Raw genomic sequence first — 18,759 nt, forward strand, 5'->3', positions numbered from 1 at the left:
TAAGAAGTGAGCGATTAAACATGACTGCAGAGAGTATGTGACAGAGTAGGTCTTGAACCTGCTTCTCCTAACCAAGGGCTGGTTCATTGTCCACTACCTCACACTGCCTCTGAAAGTGGAATCACCAGGCTATGGTGGCGGAAGCTAAGCTAAGGCTTCACTACAGTTATCTGTCTAGTGAGTGGCAGAAGTAGCACTCTGTATAATATTAGGATCTCCACTACATCATCAGATTGAGAGTTGATGAATGACTGCATCATTTTCTTCTAGCTTCTCATTTAGATGGTGAAAACAAGATTATTAGATTACAGTTTATCCTTTGCATGATTGGCCTCCTATAGATACTACCACTAATTAATTGTGGGTCTAAGTCTATTCATTTCACCTCCCTGGATCTGTTTTCCTTCAAAAGTGAGAGGGCTGAACTAGGTAATCTCTCCATATTGCTATGCTTTATGGGTATAAGCATTATGGAATAAAGATAACCTGAATTTGTGAATTAATGTTCTAATAGAGAACGACAAGATGCTGATGGACAAATGAAAGAACTCCAGGATCAGCTTGAAGCAGAACAATATTTCTCAGTAGGTACCAAATACTTTCATTGAAAAGCTGTTTCATTCTTTTGGTTGGTAGGACTTTTTACCCTTTTCTATGAAACTAGAGGATAAAGTTTATATCTGTGGAATAAGTCATTTCCATAATTGTAAGTTCAAAAAATTTTTACCAGACCAAATTTTATTTTATGTAACTTATTATTCCCCACAAGTTAAGGGGGCTTAATTACTGTCATTAACATAGGAGTAATGTAGTTATTGAATTTTTTTATGAAAAAGTTTATACTGTTATTTAATGTGATGTTTTGAAGTCAGGAACTTTTGGGTTATTTACTCATAGAGCAATGGGTGTATAACCAAATCCTAACAAAGAATGCTAGACCAAAGAGAGTAGATGTGTTAATGCAAATATACCACTGTTACTTGGTGAAAGGTATTGAAGAGTTGTAGGCACATATCCTGTTGGTAATGGGCCAGTAATGATATTTTTGTAGAGTATGAAGAGTACATTTTTATAATGAAGGAATGGATATTTAACAAGAAAAGTTAATTGTATTACATAATTTTTCCATCTGTCTTCAAATTATAAATAAAAGTATCTGTGATACATATATGCCACTAACTCGCAAAAGTTTTAGTCTAAATTTCTAGTTTTTCCTCTTCATGATATGACCTTCCACATCATATTAATCTTTGTAGTAGAAACCTCTTTGAAACCTCCCTGAGACACTCAGATGTAGTCACATCTTGAGCTTAATGAACGGTAATAAAATCAAACAGCTTATCTTTAGTAAAGGCAAAAAACTAATGCAAATTTCATATAGGATTAGATAAGTTTAAAAGCACTTCTCAGTTTTTAAGACCTTATATCTATTCATTGTTTGAAGTTACTTCTTTAGGAGATCAAGATCAATGAAGTGCTTTATGTGTGCATTGAATTTTTGTTTGAATAAGTATTTAATTCAGAAATTGTAAAAACATAGTATTTTAGAATTGGAAAGAAATTCAAGTCAGTGCAGCCCATACCTGAACAAGAATTCCTTCTATAGCAATTGTAACAAGTGATCATCTAGTCTTTACTTTAAGACTTCCAAGTTACAGGGAACCCACTGACTCCAGATTCCATCGGTTTTACTTTTAGACAGTTTCAATGTTACATAGTTTTTCCTAATATCAAGCCACAATCTGCTCCTGCAACTTTCACCCATTGTTACTAGTTCTACCCTTTAGTACTTCAAAACATCTCCATTAGACAAGACCCATCTAACCACAATCACTGAGTACCTTCTATTCTCAGTCAAGTATATAGAAACACAAACATAAAATAAATATAAAATGGCCTTTTTTGTCCACCAAAAGTTTTCTGCTATAATCCTTGGGCTGTGTGACGTAGGTATCTCCTGAGGGACAATTTGCCAACATCATGGCTCTGTAGACCATTTCTAGGTACCTAGAAAAGATGCAATTAGCCAGGGGAATTTTTGGGCTACAGGGAGAACAGGAACATCTTGAGTCATCCTAAAAATAGAAGACTAAGTCTCATTCTTTGCGACAGTTATGATAGTTTTTTACATTTTGTTCTTATATTTTGAAATTCAGACTCTCTATAAAACACAAGTTCGAGAGCTTAAAGAAGAATGTCAAGAGAAGACCAAGCTTTGCAAAGAAATGCAGCAGAAGAGCCAAGAGTTGCAGGATGAGAGGTGAGGGTTCAATTCTGTTTTCCGATAAGACAGGGAGCAGCACAAAGGAAAACTAAGCCAAAGCTGAGTTCCCAGTCACTCAGCAGCAAGCATTTATTCCACACCTCCTATGTGCCAGGCACTGTGCTGGGCAGAAGCAATAGATATGCTTGTACTAACTCGATATGTATTTCTGAAAATGCAGGGACTCCCTGGCTGCACAGCTGGAGATCACCTTGACAAAAGCTGACTCAGAGCAGCTAGCCCGTTCTATTGCTGAAGAACAGTACTCTGATTTGGAAAAAGAGAAGATCATGAAAGAGCTGGAAATTAAAGAGATGATGGCTCGACACAAACAAGAACTTGCAGAAAAAGATGCTACAATAGCATCTGTAAGTAATTTGTTTTGTGATATTAATTTAGTAAAGTTTATATTCTCCTGTGATAAATCTTTTCCAGAGAAATTATGAAAATTTTGCAATTCTAAGCATATACTGGTATTAAAATTTTGAACTTATTTAACTCTTAGCTCCCTCATGACAATTTGAGAAAAATTGCAGGAAGAACCTAAACAAATATAGTAAAGTTGCAGAAGAAGCTGGGAATGAATCAAATACTTATCTTGGAATTAAAAGACCTGAATTTGAGACCTAGTTTTAATTTTACTAGTGGTGTGGTTCCAAGCAGTTAACTTATGTAAGCCTTCCTTTTCTTATCTTTAAAATGGGGCTACTAGTATTTGTTCTGTCTCCCTTAAAAAACAGGGAGGAAAGCACTGTGTAAATCACAAAATACTTTGTAAGTGAGGTATATTATCCTTACGCAGTAGAGAAGTTTCTGTGCTTATTTTTTTTAACAAGCACATTTTGAGAGGAATTCTTAAGCTTAGTTATACTAAGGTGGGAATGTTAGAAAAAAAAAAAAACGGTGTGAAACTGACCCACCTTATAAGTAGATCAAAATATTTTTTTCTACCACCCTTTTTTAGGGCCTTGGTATTACTAGAATGAAAATAAAAACAAATTATTTCATTAAAGCAATGTAATTATTTTTATTAATGTTTAGTGAAGTTTAGAACTCAAATCTATTAAATTCTTCTGAATCATGTTCATTTACTGCCTTTGTGCTGCTTGCTACAAAGTGGAAACATTTTCATATGAACACCAATTTGTTTTTTTAATATTATTTCTGCTAAATCACGTATCATTGAGAATGTATTTGACACTGAATATCACAAAAGAGAGAGATTTTGATACCTCCTATGTTTATTAAAGATATAAGGAAGAAGCATGAATGAAGGATAGGAGATTAAGGGATAAAGTATTTTTGTTGTTGTTTGTTTAGTCATTTTTAGTTGTATCTAACTTTTTGTGACCCCTTAAAATTTTTTTAGAAAATGTATTCAAAAAGCAAATTACAAGCAGGAAAAGTTTTACACGTACGATCTGAATAGTGCTAGACTTAAAAGATGAAGTCAGAATTTTTACTTGGTAACCACTTGGTTGAGGATTATAGTTCTCAATACTTAATTTTTTTTTCAAAATGCTCCTGAAATCTGAGAACATTATGTTAACTCATGGCTGCTGTTTTCCCCCTCCTCCAAGAAACCTACTTGAAGTCAGAAGTCACATAATTTCTTTTCCAAAACCTGTATAATTCTGAGATCTGGGTGAATCTTCCTTAGTTTAAACATGCATATTAATAAGAAAAAGAAATCATTTGGATAGTAGCATGTTACCTGGAAACAGACCAATGAGAGAGCTGAAAATGAGTGTCCAGAAGGTAGTACCAAAGGCGGAAGAGGAGGGAAGTGGCAAATTAAAAAGAACTTTTAAAGGATTTGCTTTATTTTTCTTTTCATTTCCTAGCTTGAGGAGGCTAATAGGACACTAACTAGTGATGTGGCTAATCTCGCAAATGAGAAAGAAGAACTGAATAATAAAGTCAAGGAAGTCCAAGAGCGTATGTATTGACTAAGAATAAGATATATTTTTAGTCTGCTTAAGGGTTTATTTTAAATTTTATTTTCATAAGCAAACTGCATTTTTTTAAATTTCAGAAATGTCAAAATTGAAAGATGAAGAAACAAATATATCAATTATTAAATCACAATTTGAGAAACAACTATTAAATGAGAGAACACTAAAAACTCAAGTAAGTGTAATAGAAATTATAAATATATTCTGAATGTTTGCCCATTTATGTTAAATTTTTATATTTATATTCTGCATTATAGGTGCATTATAAATTGGATTCATTCAAGCATAAGATTATGAAATTTTTTGAGGGGGGGGGCAGGGAATGAAGGTTCTGTTCCTAATTTTTGTAACTTTTAATTAATAAAGTCTCAGTTTGGTGTAGAGGTTATGTCCAATATGCTATTTATGACATAGCTGTATTTAATTTCTTGCTATCCTCTTCCCATACCTAAATTTTTTCATTGCAAACTCATATTTAACTTTTTCTGTTTTATGAAAAATTATATAATGACTTCGGCCAGCATTGTGGAAATTGTTAGTATTTCAAAGAAAGTGTTTGCACAGAAGATTTAAATCTGGAACTTTAGAGATCATCTTAACCTTCATCTTCATTTCATAGAGGAGAAAACCTAAGTCTTGAGACATCAAGTGACTTGCTTCAGGGCAGTTCAATTGTTGAATGCCTATTTATAGTCAAACTTAGCTCACTTGGTTTGTTTTTTTTTTTTAACTGTTGATAATGCTTGTGAGTTTCAGATAAAATTTTCTTTCTCATGAAGGAAAATGGAGATTTTTCTGTTGTAGAACTGTTTGCGAGCTTAAGAAGTGAAAGTGACAAGAAGGCAAATGGAACCAGAACTCTTAGAAAACTCTAAGGGACAGCAGTAGGGTTTTGGTTGGGAGGTAATAGAGGGTAAATTAATGTAACAGGTACTTAAAAGTTTCTGTACTTAAAGTGACCGAAGAACAGGGGCATCTTATTAAAAAGTTTTAGATAGTATTTTGTGGCCTACCTATGTGGTTACAGGTATTTGCATCATGACAAATGATGGGATATAGGGAAAACAGCAGACAGTAAACAGTTTTATTTCTCCTAGGCTGTGAATAAATTGGCTGAGATTATGAATCGAAAAGAACCTCCCAGGCGTGGTGCTGACACGGATGTGAGGAGGAAAGAGAAAGAGAACAGAAAGCTACATATGGAACTGAAATCAGAACGTGAAAAGTTAACTCAACAGATGATCAAATATCAAAAAGAATTGAATGAAATGCAAGCTGTAAGAATCCTCTTTTTTGCAAACTTTTATGGTAGTTGGATGGCATTTTAAAATTTTTGTGTATTTTATTTTTCGTTTTTAGCCTGTTTCAGAAAAATGTTACTTGAAGAATAAGTAGACTAAATTTGATGAGTAACATATCATACCTACAGTCAGTGAGTCATAGTAAATAGAATGCCAAGTTCAAATCTCATTCCCTTTCCCCTCTCCATTTACTTGCTCTAAGACATTGACCAAGTCACTTAACCTGTATACTTCAGGCATAGTCTTGTAGTTTGTCCATTGTTCTTGAAGAGGACCATGACATCAGGGAGGTGATGTTATGACATGCAGGTGATTTGGATTTCAGTGACTTTCTCCTCCAAAACCATAATCTATAAAGTTATGGGCAAGTTGTTCCTCTATATTGGTGGATTGAGCATACACACACTGATACATACACACACACACACACACACACACACACACACACACACACACACACTTTTTGCATATACCCTGTTTAACTTTAAGCAAAAAGTATTTTTTTCTTTTATAGCAAATAGCTGAAGAAAGCCAGATTCGAATTGAACTGCAAATGACACTGGACAGTAAAGACAGTGATATTGAACAGCTTCGGTCACAGCTCCAGGCCTTACACATTGGTCTGGATAGTTCCAGTATAGGCAGTGGACCAGGGGAAGCTGAGGCAGATGATGGGTTTCCAGGTACAGGTTTGTTTTCAGCACTTTTAATTATTTTTATAAAAAGACTTTTGGCTCAGAATTAAAATCATATAAATGATTATCTCAAGGCTTGTGACAGTTTTTTTTTTTTCAGATTGGTGTAAATGCCAGTAAATTTATGGGAAAACATGTATCTTGGTTCTACCATTCTTCACCTTTTAATTATTTTTTACTTCTGATTATGCTTTAAAAAAGAAAACTAATTTACTTTCACATTTGTTTTAGTAGCTCATCATATAATGTAATAACTAATTTTTAAAAAGCTGTTCTATGTCTAATTTTTCTGTTAACTTTTTTTTTTTTTTTTGCACTTTCCATTCTTTTATGTTGGGTATTTAGTCCATATCACTCAGTCACGTACTATGGAGTCCATGTCTTTCACCTATCAACGTTCTTCTACCTCTCTCAATATTGCTACTAAGCCTTCCAGTTCTCACATGCTTCTCGACTCTGATTCTGACTCAGAGGAAGAACCTTTATCTTGTGCACCCATTTCTTCGGAACCTGATAGTGCAGGTGACATCCTGAAAACCATTTCACTCATGGATTGTTTCTCCCCCTCTCCTAACTTCGTTCCTTTTGAAAAGTTTTCATAACATTATATTGCTATATCTACTAACTCTTATGACTTTCATTAGACCTGGTAAAAATGCTGCGTGCATAGAGAATTATTTAAATATTTTTCTAACCCATTAATTATAAAATAGATTTTAAAACTCAGTTCTTTTGGAAACTTGCTACAATGTAGAAACTAGATTATCTTATTTATGCAAGAGAAGTAGGAAAATGGCATGGCTTCAAAGCTCCTAGCATTTCCCTGCTGTGAGCTATTTTCAGGCAAATGTATGTGAATGTTAAATTTGATCATGGTTTAAAGATACAGAATTTTTTTTTCATTTTCTCATCAACAAAAGCATATAATAAGCATATTCAGTATTTATACCCTCAGGATAGTGAGACTGGTTACTATGAGGAATATGAAAGAATTAAATATGTGGTCTGTGTCCTAAAATAGCTTACAACCTCAATGGGGAGATAATAGGTGAACATGTTAGTATTTTAAGATTTCATAATTATCTCCTTGTGTATACTCTATCCACACATGTATCATATGTCTTGGTGTAGTTAGTTTTTTGAGTTGCTCTGGTGAAGAAAAACATTCCTCACCTAATGGTTTTAATCCTTTGATCATCAGCCTCTCTCAAAATAGCTATGCTGGTCCTTTGATAAAAGACACACATTTTATCACTGGACTGTACTAGAAACCTTTCCAGATTGCTAGGTAGGACTTCCTGAAGCTTATACTCTATTGTCATAACCTTCATGAACCTAGAATCTCTATAAGGTATGTAAGACATTGAAGCAGGACTCCACTGGAGGATGGCATAAAAACATGCACGTATGTGTGTACATATATATACATATACACACACACATATATACATGCATCTATATACTTACATACATATATACATATATACGTGTGTGGTATGTATGTATGGATGTGTGTGTGCGTGTATATATAAAATCCAAGGCAGTGTGTGATTGAATACAAAACAATATAGTAATTATATGTGAGTACAATTTTAGATCATTTTAAATGAAGACTGTAAAGTAAAATAACTACAGTGAAACATATTTGTTCTTTCATTTTCTCATAATTTATTTCTTTGTCTTCATCCCTTACTAAGGTAATCAAGATAAGACATAAAATGTCATTTTAAGTACCAACTTTGATTTTAAGTAATATATTAGTAATCTTATATTTATCCTAGAAACATGAGGTTATCTGGTGAAGTAGCTTCTCTCTCTCAGTAAATGACCAGGTTTAAATAATATCAGAGAATTAAAACTATATCTTGATTTTTATGATAGTATTTCCATTTAGAACTGCATCTGGATGCTATATTCTATGAAATCTCTATACTAATATCATTTCCCTTTTTAAAAAAATGATTATAAATGGTACAAGATATTATCCAAGTTCTGCTGTTGAACTGGAATTTTGTCTATTATTAAGTATTATTTAGTGCATCAACTTGATTTATAATGAGATTTTTGTTCTGTGTTGTAGCAGCGTTTGATTTGTAATTTGTAACTTCCCTTTTTAATTTTCATGTAAACATTCTAAAAGTCCAGTGTTTTCTACCTTTAAAAAGGTACGTTGTCTTCAAAGGAAATTTCAATTACAATTAAAATTAAATATTTCCAACATGATAAGAATTTCTTAAAGAGATATGCCCTCAAAATAAAGCTAGAGTTATTAGTTTGCTACTTGCCTTCCCAGATCACAAATGCATGTTTTAAACAAGTCCTATCAGTGGGACTTTTTACCCGAGTAAACGAACTATAGGGTGCAAGTTTATTTTCGTTGTAAAGCTCCTTTTGAAAAAATTGTATTTGCTTACAATGACTATTATATTTGTGGATTATATATAGGTAATTGTAATGATAAACATTGAGAAACAGAGTAATACTGCTTCATAATATCTAGATGAAAATCATGTAGCCATAAAACCTAAAAAAACATTTGTTACTTGAGTTATAATTCCTTTGCTTATTTGCAGAATCAAGATTAGAGGGATGGCTTTCACTGCCTGTACGAAACAACACTAAGAAGTTTGGATGGGTTAAGAAGGTAATTTAGTACTATATGGTTAGAAGTTGTAGCATTATTTTCCCAGAGATAGTTTATTGATCTGTTGCACATTTTACATAATCTTTGGATCCTGCTTTAGCTAAAGGTCCTTTTTTGGTCCAGATCTTGGAAGTGGCAAGGCTGATCCATAGGTACCAGAAGTTTCATGCCTTAGCTGCTAATCAGAAAAAATATTTGTTTTGATTACAAAATGGGGTCGTAGTGAGTGGGATTGTACAGTGACTGATACAGAAAGGGAGGGGCCACAGTCATTGAGCATACCAAATTAGCTTAAATATTTCTAGATTAGAAGATCGTTGAACAAAATCCTCCCTATGACACTTAGATGGGCTTTTATTTGAGAATATGGCCTTTTTTGCCCCCTCCTTGGGATGTACCATGCAAGATGCCTGTGATCAAACTTTTCACTGTCTTTTGCTTCCTACGTAGAGAGTTTGTGAGCCATTTTCAGAGATGTTCTCAGGTTCTTCAGACATACTAGAATCTGTTACTCATTGGTAAAAGATTTTAAACTATTTTGTCTTTTTCATTTCTAATGAGAGTTTGGAATTTCAATTTTATTTTATTTTATTTGGAAAAACAAGGAAATGAAATGTTAGCAATAGCTTAACTTTAGATTATTTCTTCCCCATGTCATATTTACCACTATTAGATTTGATTATGACTAATTTATAGATTCTGATTATTTGATTATGTAATATTATTGATAAATTTAGTAGTTTTGAATTAACATTAATGCTCAAAAAACAATAATGTTGTTTAGTCATTTTCAGATAGAAAGCATATCTAAAATTATCAAACATTCCCTTCATTCTTATTCTAGTTTCAGTGATTTGGAGTTCGTGAATATACTTTAGAACCCTTTCTTATTTTAGAAGCATCTTTATCATACTATGAGACTATGTCCTTTTTAAAAAGCATTTCAGGTACTATTGTTTTAAATGATAACATTTTTACAAAAATTCCTTGAGTACATCCTTTTAATTCCATTTTATTTTGTGTGCTAGCATTGATTTTTATTGCTGTAAAAGAATTTTATATGCTTGCAAAAAAGAGTAATTGAAACAGAGGCTAGAATAACATGAACCTTAATATTCAGCTCTTTCTCTCTTAACAGTATGTGATTGTGAGCAGCAAGAAGATTCTTTTCTATGATAGTGAACAAGATAAAGAACAGTCTAACCCTTACATGGTGTTAGATATAGAGTAAGTATTTTAATACAGGATGGGTAGTAAATAAAAATTTTCTTTATATATTAAATTAAGGTAGGTTTTTTTGAGTAATTGATATATATTTTCCTATTCTTTGAAGAAATTGATGCCAGCATCACATTTGGGAATATGGTGGTGTACACTGTAGAATGTAGCCATTGTTTTTTTTTTTACCTTTGGGAGATGATTTTAGCAAGTGATAGAACATGGCCTAAGGCTTTGTTAATTTATTTTATTTATTTCATTTTTTAATCTGTTAGGCTTTGTTTAGTTTTTTTTAAGTTGTTTATTTTAAGATTAATTTTAATTTTGTGTTTTAGAGTATGTATTTTATTTGGAGCTAATCTGTGAATTACCATGTGAAGTGTAGAAATTTAACATTTGGGAGAAGAATTTCTAAAAATCTCAAGCATTGATACATAAATTATGTGGAGTAGTATGTTTTCCAATCATGTACGTGTATGAAGTTAATTTAATATGCTTCTTGAAATAATAACTGCCATGATTTTATCCTTTTCTGATATTTTATTTCTTAACATCTATTACAGTAAGTTGTTCCATGTTCGGCCAGTCACACAGACAGATGTTTATAGAGCTGATTCCAAAGAGATTCCAAGGATATTCCAGGTATCATGTGGCCTTTTTTGCCCTCTCCTCCTCAGGTTATACCATGCAAGATACCTGTGATCAGACTTTTCACTCTCTTTGCTTTTCCTGCTTTCTACATAGAGAGTTTGTAAGCCGTTCTCAGAGATGTTCTCAGGTCCTTCAGACATACTAGAATCTGTTATTCATTGACAACATATTTTAAAATTATTTTGTCTTTTTCATTTCTAATGAGAATTTGGAATTTTAAGACATACTCTTTGCTGTAAAGGAACTTAGTGTGTCTTTCCTCTTTTGAGAATATTGCCTGTTCAATTGTCAGATTTTTATTTCTCTTTATCAATAGCTTTATTTTTACCTACATTTCCATTTGTAAGACCAAGTTAGGAGCATAATTACAGTAACTTTTAAGAATGAAAGAAGTAGTACCAGTAAATGTATGTTGATCATCATTTTCCCAAAACTTAAAACTTTTTGTAAGTGGAATACTGATCTAGAGGTTTTGATTGAAATATCTCTGTTCCCTAATCTTCTGTTGAAATTTCTAAAACATAGTTTTTTTTTTAAAATCCAAAAGGAAAGACAAGGGAAAAACAGGTAGCTGCTAAAGTATCAAGACTTTGATTTTTTTTTTTTATTGAAGTTTGAACAGATTTAAGATTGGTAAAAATTTAATGATCTTTCCTTCCTCTAAGTAACATTTACTGTGATATGACAAAATTAAATGTTTTGACTTAAAATTTCCTATTCCATACTTTATGTTGATATAACTTTTACTTGGCCTGTCCGAATGTGGCTTTTCTATTAAGTGAATAGCTTTTATCTAGAAATGACATGTGGTTCTCTTTTTTGATATTTCTAGATCCTGTATGCTAATGAAGGTGAAAGCAAAAAAGAACAAGAATTTCCCGTGGAACCTGTTGGGGAGAAGTCAAACTGCATTTGCCACAAAGGACATGAATTTATTCCAACTCTTTATCATTTCCCAACTAACTGTGAGGCCTGTATGAAGCCCCTTTGGCACATGTTTAAACCTCCCCCTGCTCTCGAGTGCCGCCGCTGCCATATCAAATGCCATAAAGACCACATGGACAAAAAGGAGGAAATCATAGCCCCTTGCAAAGGTAAGTAATGAAACTAAATATTCTTGCACTATCTCTAAGAAACAAATTGTGTTCTGTAGAAATTAGACATATCTCATTGATGGATTTTTAATGAGAATATTGATAAACAGAAACATCCCTTCACTGAATAGTTATTATAGTGAATATTTACTATCTTTAGAGTGGTATTTTAGGCTTTGAGGGAGAAAAAAAGTTAGCTAATCCCTCCTAGACCTTAGAGACTAGTAGGGGAATAAGACATTCAAAATAACAGTACTGCACAATATCGCATTCAAAGTATACTAGAGAGGTACAAAACAGCATTATGTGACCCCCTAGAGTGAAGGGTATTGCTGATAACCAAGGGAATCAGGGAAGGCTTCCCAAAGGAAGTGGCATTTAGGTTTACAGTTAAGCTGTTCAAAATTCAACAGGAAGTAGAAGGAAAGTTTTCCAGTCATAGGCACTAGCATTAACAAAGAAAGTCATGAAGACTGGAGATCATAGTGCATTTAAGGAGAGAGGAATGCAGAAAATCAATTTGACTAGAGCATAGAGGACATGGCTTGGGCGTGGGGATGGGGGTGCGTAGGGTTTGGGGAGTGGGGTGCAAAGATGAGGGTAAGTAATGAAAAGGTATTGCACTACCTGTCATGTACAAGGCCTTAAATACCAGGGAAAGGAACTTCACTTGTGCCCAGCAGACAGTTAAAAAAGAGGGTGAGGAGGACAATGATTTTTTAATTAGTGAAATAACATGATCAGATTTATGCATTTTTTAAGACTTTCAAGGCAGTAGTATGAAAGATACTTTAGGAAGGAGAGAGTAGAGAAGCCACCTGTAAGATTATTAGAATAAATCTAAGTATGTGGGAGAGGCATGTACCATTCATGATCAAAAATACTAAGTTATTGTTTGAAATATTTCATTTCAGTATACTATGATATTTCATCGGCAAAGAATCTGCTGTTATTAGCTAATTCTACAGAAGACCAGCAGAAGTGGGTGAGTCGGTTGGTAAAAAAGATACCCAAAAAACCCCCAGCACCAGATCCCTTTGCTCGGTCATCTCCTAGAACTTCTATGAAGGTACAGCCCAACCAGTCTATAAGACGGCCAAGTCGACAGCTTCCTCCAAGCAAACCAAGGTAAATTTTAAAAATCTAACATCAAAACTAATTTGCTCAAGTGATTTAATATAATTTTATATAATACCATTATTAAAATTATCCTACTACGTCTTTGTGTTCAGAATTCTAATGAAACCTTGCATGTCAAATCCGAGAAACTTGTCAACCTTACATCACATACATTGACTTGTTTGAGCATGCTGTACATTTATTTAACAAATTGCAGTCATATATTCAGATATAGTTGTATGGTAGAAAATGTGAACACCAGTGGGGTTTTTCAGTTAACTCTCATAATTTGTTATTTAAATTATTGAAGACAGAATTTATAAATACTATTTTGGCTATTTTTAGAAAACAGGCTCGACTTAATTTTTCATTGAGGTAATGATCAATTTAGATCACCTATACAAAAATACTTTGTAAACTCTAGTATAGAGTACCAGCCGTTATCACTGTGTAAGCTAGAGTGTTCTCCCTATTTATTTTAAAAGGAGGAACTATCTGGAGCAAAGGAACCAGTTCATCAATCTGATATCAAGTACACATACAGATTGCCCAGCAGAGTTCTTAATTTAAATATTATAGGACATAGGTCTTTATCATGTGGATTGATGGATTAAGGCCACCAACTAAACACTAGTACGCAAGAAAAGTCTGATGTTACATGTAGCTTTTGAAGACAGTGAAGGCAATTTTGTCTCAACAAAGATTCAGTGGCAGCAACATTTAAAATTGAATCATTGTGTCAACATGAATGATACTTTTTTTTCTATGTAGTATACTATTTGGGGGTTTATTAATTTAGGAATGCTTTCTTTGGAAGAAAAAACCTATGGAAGCTATGTAATATTTAAAATTTTTGTTAATTTTTTTTTTTTTAGTTCTGGCCCTCCCCTTCGAATTATTCTTCATTGACTTTTTTTGTACATTTTGTCATAACAGTAAGTAATAGGGATCTTTTGTACAGTGCTGCATGTAGATTAAAACTAACCATCAAAACTCACCCATCAAATTAATAGATAGCTTGATGAAAATTTCTCAAAATGTAGAAAATATATTTCATTTAGAATTCTTCATATTTTTAAAAATATTTTTCATTTTATGGAATTTATGTACTATTGTTTTTATTTATAACATCTGAGTCTTTATCACTTTAATTTACAGTTATATTTGTAGGAAATCTCATTCTGAAATGTTTCTAAGTAAAAGGATTAATTTATTAGAGAAGACAAGAAGACAGAAAAAATTATCTTAGGCATCAAACTCTTGGTTTACTCGTCGATGGAGAGAGATGGCATCCAGAGTCAGTAGTGGTTTAGAATATAAATTCATCTGTCAAGATATTATGAAGAATATTGCAAGATTATGAGCAATACTTCCTAATGAAAAGCAGGAAGCAGTTCAGGGTGGGGGAAATAAGTTTAAAGAAAGTTTGGTGGAGATTCAACTAAGCAAAGTATTCTCAAAGGTATTTAGCTTAAGAAAGTAGAACAACAGAAAAAAACATGAATGATAGGAGAAATTTTTGTAACAAACTTTTTACCATCATGTATGATGAACTACCACATTCAGACTTTAATAGCACATTCCCAGATGCACTTATAGAGGAATTGGAAATAGCACTGAAGAAAATGAAAATGGGAAAAGAGTTGGACTAAGCAAACTATTCACCATGATGTAGTTTTGAAGGTATTTAATGATCAAGTCTCAGGGTATTTAAAAGCAAGAAAAATTAAAAAGATAGGGGGGGAAAATACAAAAAGAAGCAACAAAGGAAACAAAAAATAACTGTTGACCTATATGCCTATGTAAAATTGAGAATAATGTATACACACGTTTAAGGATACGCTTGAATTTTAGTATTAGGAGGGAACAAGCAAACTTTCATACTCAGTATGCTATTAACAGACTATATCTTCGCCATCACACAGTTGATGGGAAGATGTAGAGAATACAGGAAGCAGCTGTACTTGTTTGTTGACTATAGAAGAGCATTTGATTCCTTGAGGGAGTTAAATCTTGCTCCAAACAAGGCGCCTCCCATGCATGTGCCAAAATTATGTATGATTCCTTGAAATATGTACAAGAACAGAGAGAACTTTATTCAACATTCTGATCAGTAATTTCAAGCAAAGCATAAGCAGAGCAAATATATGTTCACCAGAGGTGTTCGCTGTTGTCAGGAATGATATCCAGAGCAGATGATAAATTGAAGAGGGATTCCTATGGATGAAGAAGTCAAGATGTTCCTGTTTGTGATTGACATTGTGCTAGTTGTAACGACTCCTAGAGTACCGCATAATCTCTAAAGTGAGACCTATACGTTCTGGAGAGTTTGGCACACAAGTGGGAAAAAACACAGTACTTAGTTTTTATATTGTGCTTTAAGGTTTTCAGAGGTTTACATATGTTATGTTGTAATATGTTTGATTGGTAAGTGACTACTATCCAAAATATTAGTTGGTTAGTAAACATTTATGAAGTGCCTAGTGAATACAAAAAGAGACAAAAGACAGTACCTTTCCCAAGAGGTAAAAATCTAATGGAGGAGTTAAGAAGCTATATGTGCAAACAATAATTAAAAGAGAGAAGGCATTAGAATTGAGAGATTAAGAAAGGCTTCCTGTAGAAAAATGGGATTTTAGTTGGGATTTAAAGGAAGCCAGGGAAGCCAGTCAGTAGATGAGGAGGGAGAGTATTCCAAGCATGGGGGATAGCCAGAGAAAAAATTCCTGGAGCCAAGATATGTAGAGTGTAACTGGATTGAAGAGCATGTGACAGGAAAAGGACTTCAGATACTAAACAGAGGATTTTGTATTTGATCATGGAGGCAATAGGGAGCCACTGGAGTTTCCCCCAGGTCAGACCTGTGCTTTAGTAAAATCACTTTAGTGGCCAAATGGAAGATGGATTAGAATGAGGAGGGACTTGAATAAGGCAGCCCACCAGCACTTCAGGTGTGAGGTGGTGAGGGCTTGCACCAGAGTGTTAGCAGTGTCAGAAGAGAGAAGGGGTTGCATTTGAGAGATATTGCAAAGGTGAAATCTATAGTAGACCTTGGCAACAGATTATATATTGGATGGTGAGAGATAATGAAAAGTCAAGAATGACCTAGTTTGGAGCCTGAGGGACTGGGAAGATGGTATCACTATCTACAGTAATAGGGAAGTTAAAGGGAAAGGTAATGAGTTCAGTTTTGAATATGTTGAATTTGAAATATCTACTAGAAATCCAGTTTGAGATGTCTGAAAGGCATCTGGAGATTCGAGATTGGAAGTCAGCAGAAAGGTTAGGGCATGATAGGTTGATTTGAGAATTGTCAACATATATTTGAGAATTAAATCTATGTTGATGCAATTACCAAATGAAGAAGTAAAGAGGGAGATTGCATGATCTGGGTAGGAGTGATCTGATAGAAGGAAGACCAGGAGAAGTCTGAAAACCTAGAGGGAAGAGAGTACCATGGAGAAGAGATTAAACAAACAATATCAAAGGCTGAAGAGAGGTCAGGAATGAGAATTGACAAGAGCTCAATAGTTACTGCTGGTAGAATGATAGATAAGATTGGAAACCAGATTGTAAGAGTTTAAGAACAGTCTAAGGAGAGAGTGGAGATATCTATTATGACCTTTACAAGTTCAGGATAGAGGGATCAAATGAAAGTTTTTTGAGAATAAGGGAGACATGGGCATGTTTGTAGACTGTAGGGAGAGATTGAAAATAAAAGCAATAGAGTGGGGAAGACAAAGGGAGAAATTTGTTGAAGGAGATAGGATGGAATATGGTTTACAGCTGAAAACACAAGCCATAGAACCTGTCCCTCAGAATATCTATCTATACGTTGGACACATACTGCAAATGAACAATGAATTGGGCCCAGAACTGAACATAAAGATTAATTGCCTCTTGAAAAATTGCAGTTTTTTTTAATAACCACAGATTTCCACCTAATATCTCTATAAATTATATCCACATTTTAAATTGAGATTGATAAGAAAGTGAAGTGTTAAAGAAAATGTTTACAAGACTAACGTGTATGATGATTTTATAATGAATGGGGTCATTAAAATGCAGAGTATAGCCAAGTGTAAATATGTAAACCTCCTGTTGCAGATTGCTTGATTTGGCATTTAAGGACTGGGATTGGTCATTTGATGATATTGATGATGATGGTGATGATGATGATGATGACGATGTTTTTGATTTCTGAAGAAATGAATGGGGTAATTCAAATGAGAAATGGATGCTTTCCTTTCTGCTTAGAGCATGTGGTTTGGATTTGGGCTTTTACGTTCCCTAGTCTTTTTTCCCCACATATTTTAAAATATTATTTAAAAGTTCATTTTTAAAAGTTAACATTTCAGAAAAGATTCCAACTGAACTTTTAAAAAGTCAAATAACATGTACTGTGCATTTGACAAATTTTAATGTATTTGGAATGACAACTTGGAGTACAGTCTCTAAAAAATTATAATAAAATGTAATTCAAGAACTCTTGTCCATTATAAGTTGTTTTGAAGAGGAAAGTAAAATTGTTTTTTTCTCTTTGCTGTTGAGTTCATCTATGAAAATAGCATGTTCTCCCTGTCACCTTTTCTTCAGACTTGCAAAGTTGAAACTGCAAGAGTTTTCCATTTCTTGACAATGCTGTGAAATACCCTTTTCTGACTTGGCTTTTTTGTAGTGGTGTGAAGTGTTTGCTGGATGTCTTATAATTCTGTACTTGGAGAATAATTCAGGCAATAATTCTGGTTGTCCTGATTGCTGTCATGTAAATATAAAGTAATTCAAATAATCACTGCTGTGTTTGTCTAAGAGATAATATTCTTAACATGTTATCTTTTCAGCTGCAACCTAGTTTGGAAGAATTAGTGCTTATTGCTTCCATATAATTGTCAAAAGTATACTGAGTAAAATTGGAATATTTTCTTATTTTGAAGTATATTTTTATATTTATTAGTTAACACTAGTACAGCTTATGTTGCCAGAATAGAATTAATTTTGCAAACCCTCAAATTGTTGCCACCACATTAGTCATGGCAGTACTCTACTATATAACTTGTAATATTAAGTGAGGTTTATGAAAATTAGTCCCATTAGGGCTTAATAATTATGCCCACTGATGGTAAAGTATAATTTTTTTTTTGAAGAAGGCATACATATAGTGATGTCAGAATATCTTTTAAATTAGATAGGCTTGGAAAGAATTTGGAGATAATTCTAGTTTGATAAGGCAGCTCCTAACAATGACGATCTTTTTTTTTCCTCCTCAGCTAACTGCCTTCTGTGAATGCAGTCACTATCCATGGTGATCATTTTCTGCCTGTTATGAACAAGACTGAAATGTGATATCCCCAAATTTATTAAATGAAAGAAAGAAGCTATATTTTCTTGAGAGATCGATATATATATGTATATGTATACACACACAAACACATATGTACATACATACATACACATATATATGTATGTATACATGTAAATCAGTGGTTTACTTTTGGGGGGGCTGCAATATAAATCAGTAATCTTGGAGAAGTTTCCTCAGATCTTTTAAGGTGACTGATTAAACCAAGAGTCATTGGTAACAGAATAAAGATACTGTAGGGATACCCCCCTCCAAAGTCTTGTTCTACAAAACTCTATTGGACAACACTACATTTCACAAGAGGACTGAGAAGAGTTGAAATAGAAGCAATTATTTTTCAACTTCACTGGAGAGATTTCACCAGCATATTAAGGTTACCAGAAGAATTAAGGATTGGGCAAGACTCTACCATAGTGGTATAGACTGAATCTTTTAGAAGTGACCATTATACTGTGTGTGT

At 33.5% G+C, this 18,759-nt stretch overlaps 1 protein-coding gene across 4 annotated transcripts in view; it reads left to right on the forward strand.

Moving 5' to 3' along the window:
* ROCK2 (Rho associated coiled-coil containing protein kinase 2) overlaps nt 1–18,315 on the forward strand; it is a 187,206-nt gene extending 168,891 nt beyond the window's left edge. The window contains exons 20-32 of one of the 4 annotated variants that reach the window (XM_072635358.1): nt 515–584; nt 2,157–2,260; nt 2,445–2,631; nt 4,108–4,201; nt 4,299–4,393; nt 5,316–5,495; nt 6,034–6,208; nt 8,788–8,858; nt 9,997–10,085; nt 10,640–10,718; nt 11,560–11,821; nt 12,736–12,949; nt 18,208–18,315. In XM_072635358.1, coding sequence (XP_072491459.1) covers nt 515–584; nt 2,157–2,260; nt 2,445–2,631; nt 4,108–4,201; nt 4,299–4,393; nt 5,316–5,495; nt 6,034–6,208; nt 8,788–8,858; nt 9,997–10,085; nt 10,640–10,718; nt 11,560–11,821; nt 12,736–12,949; nt 18,208–18,211 — 1,624 coding nt within the window. In that variant the 3' untranslated portion in view covers nt 18,212–18,315. Of the gene's footprint in view, nt 1–514; nt 585–2,156; nt 2,261–2,444; nt 2,632–4,107; nt 4,202–4,298; nt 4,394–5,315; nt 5,496–6,033; nt 6,209–8,787; nt 8,859–9,996; nt 10,086–10,639; nt 10,719–11,559; nt 11,822–12,735; nt 12,950–17,047; nt 17,733–18,207 lie in introns of those variants that run through there. The other 3 variants (XM_072635359.1, XM_072635356.1, XM_072635357.1) reach the window with 3 other exon arrangements.
* The last annotated feature ends 444 nt before the right edge of the window (nt 18,316–18,759 follow it).

This window comes from Notamacropus eugenii, chromosome 1, assembly GCF_028372415.1.
Source record: "Notamacropus eugenii isolate mMacEug1 chromosome 1, mMacEug1.pri_v2, whole genome shotgun sequence".
Classification (NCBI taxonomy): domain Eukaryota; kingdom Metazoa; phylum Chordata; class Mammalia; order Diprotodontia; family Macropodidae; genus Notamacropus; species Notamacropus eugenii.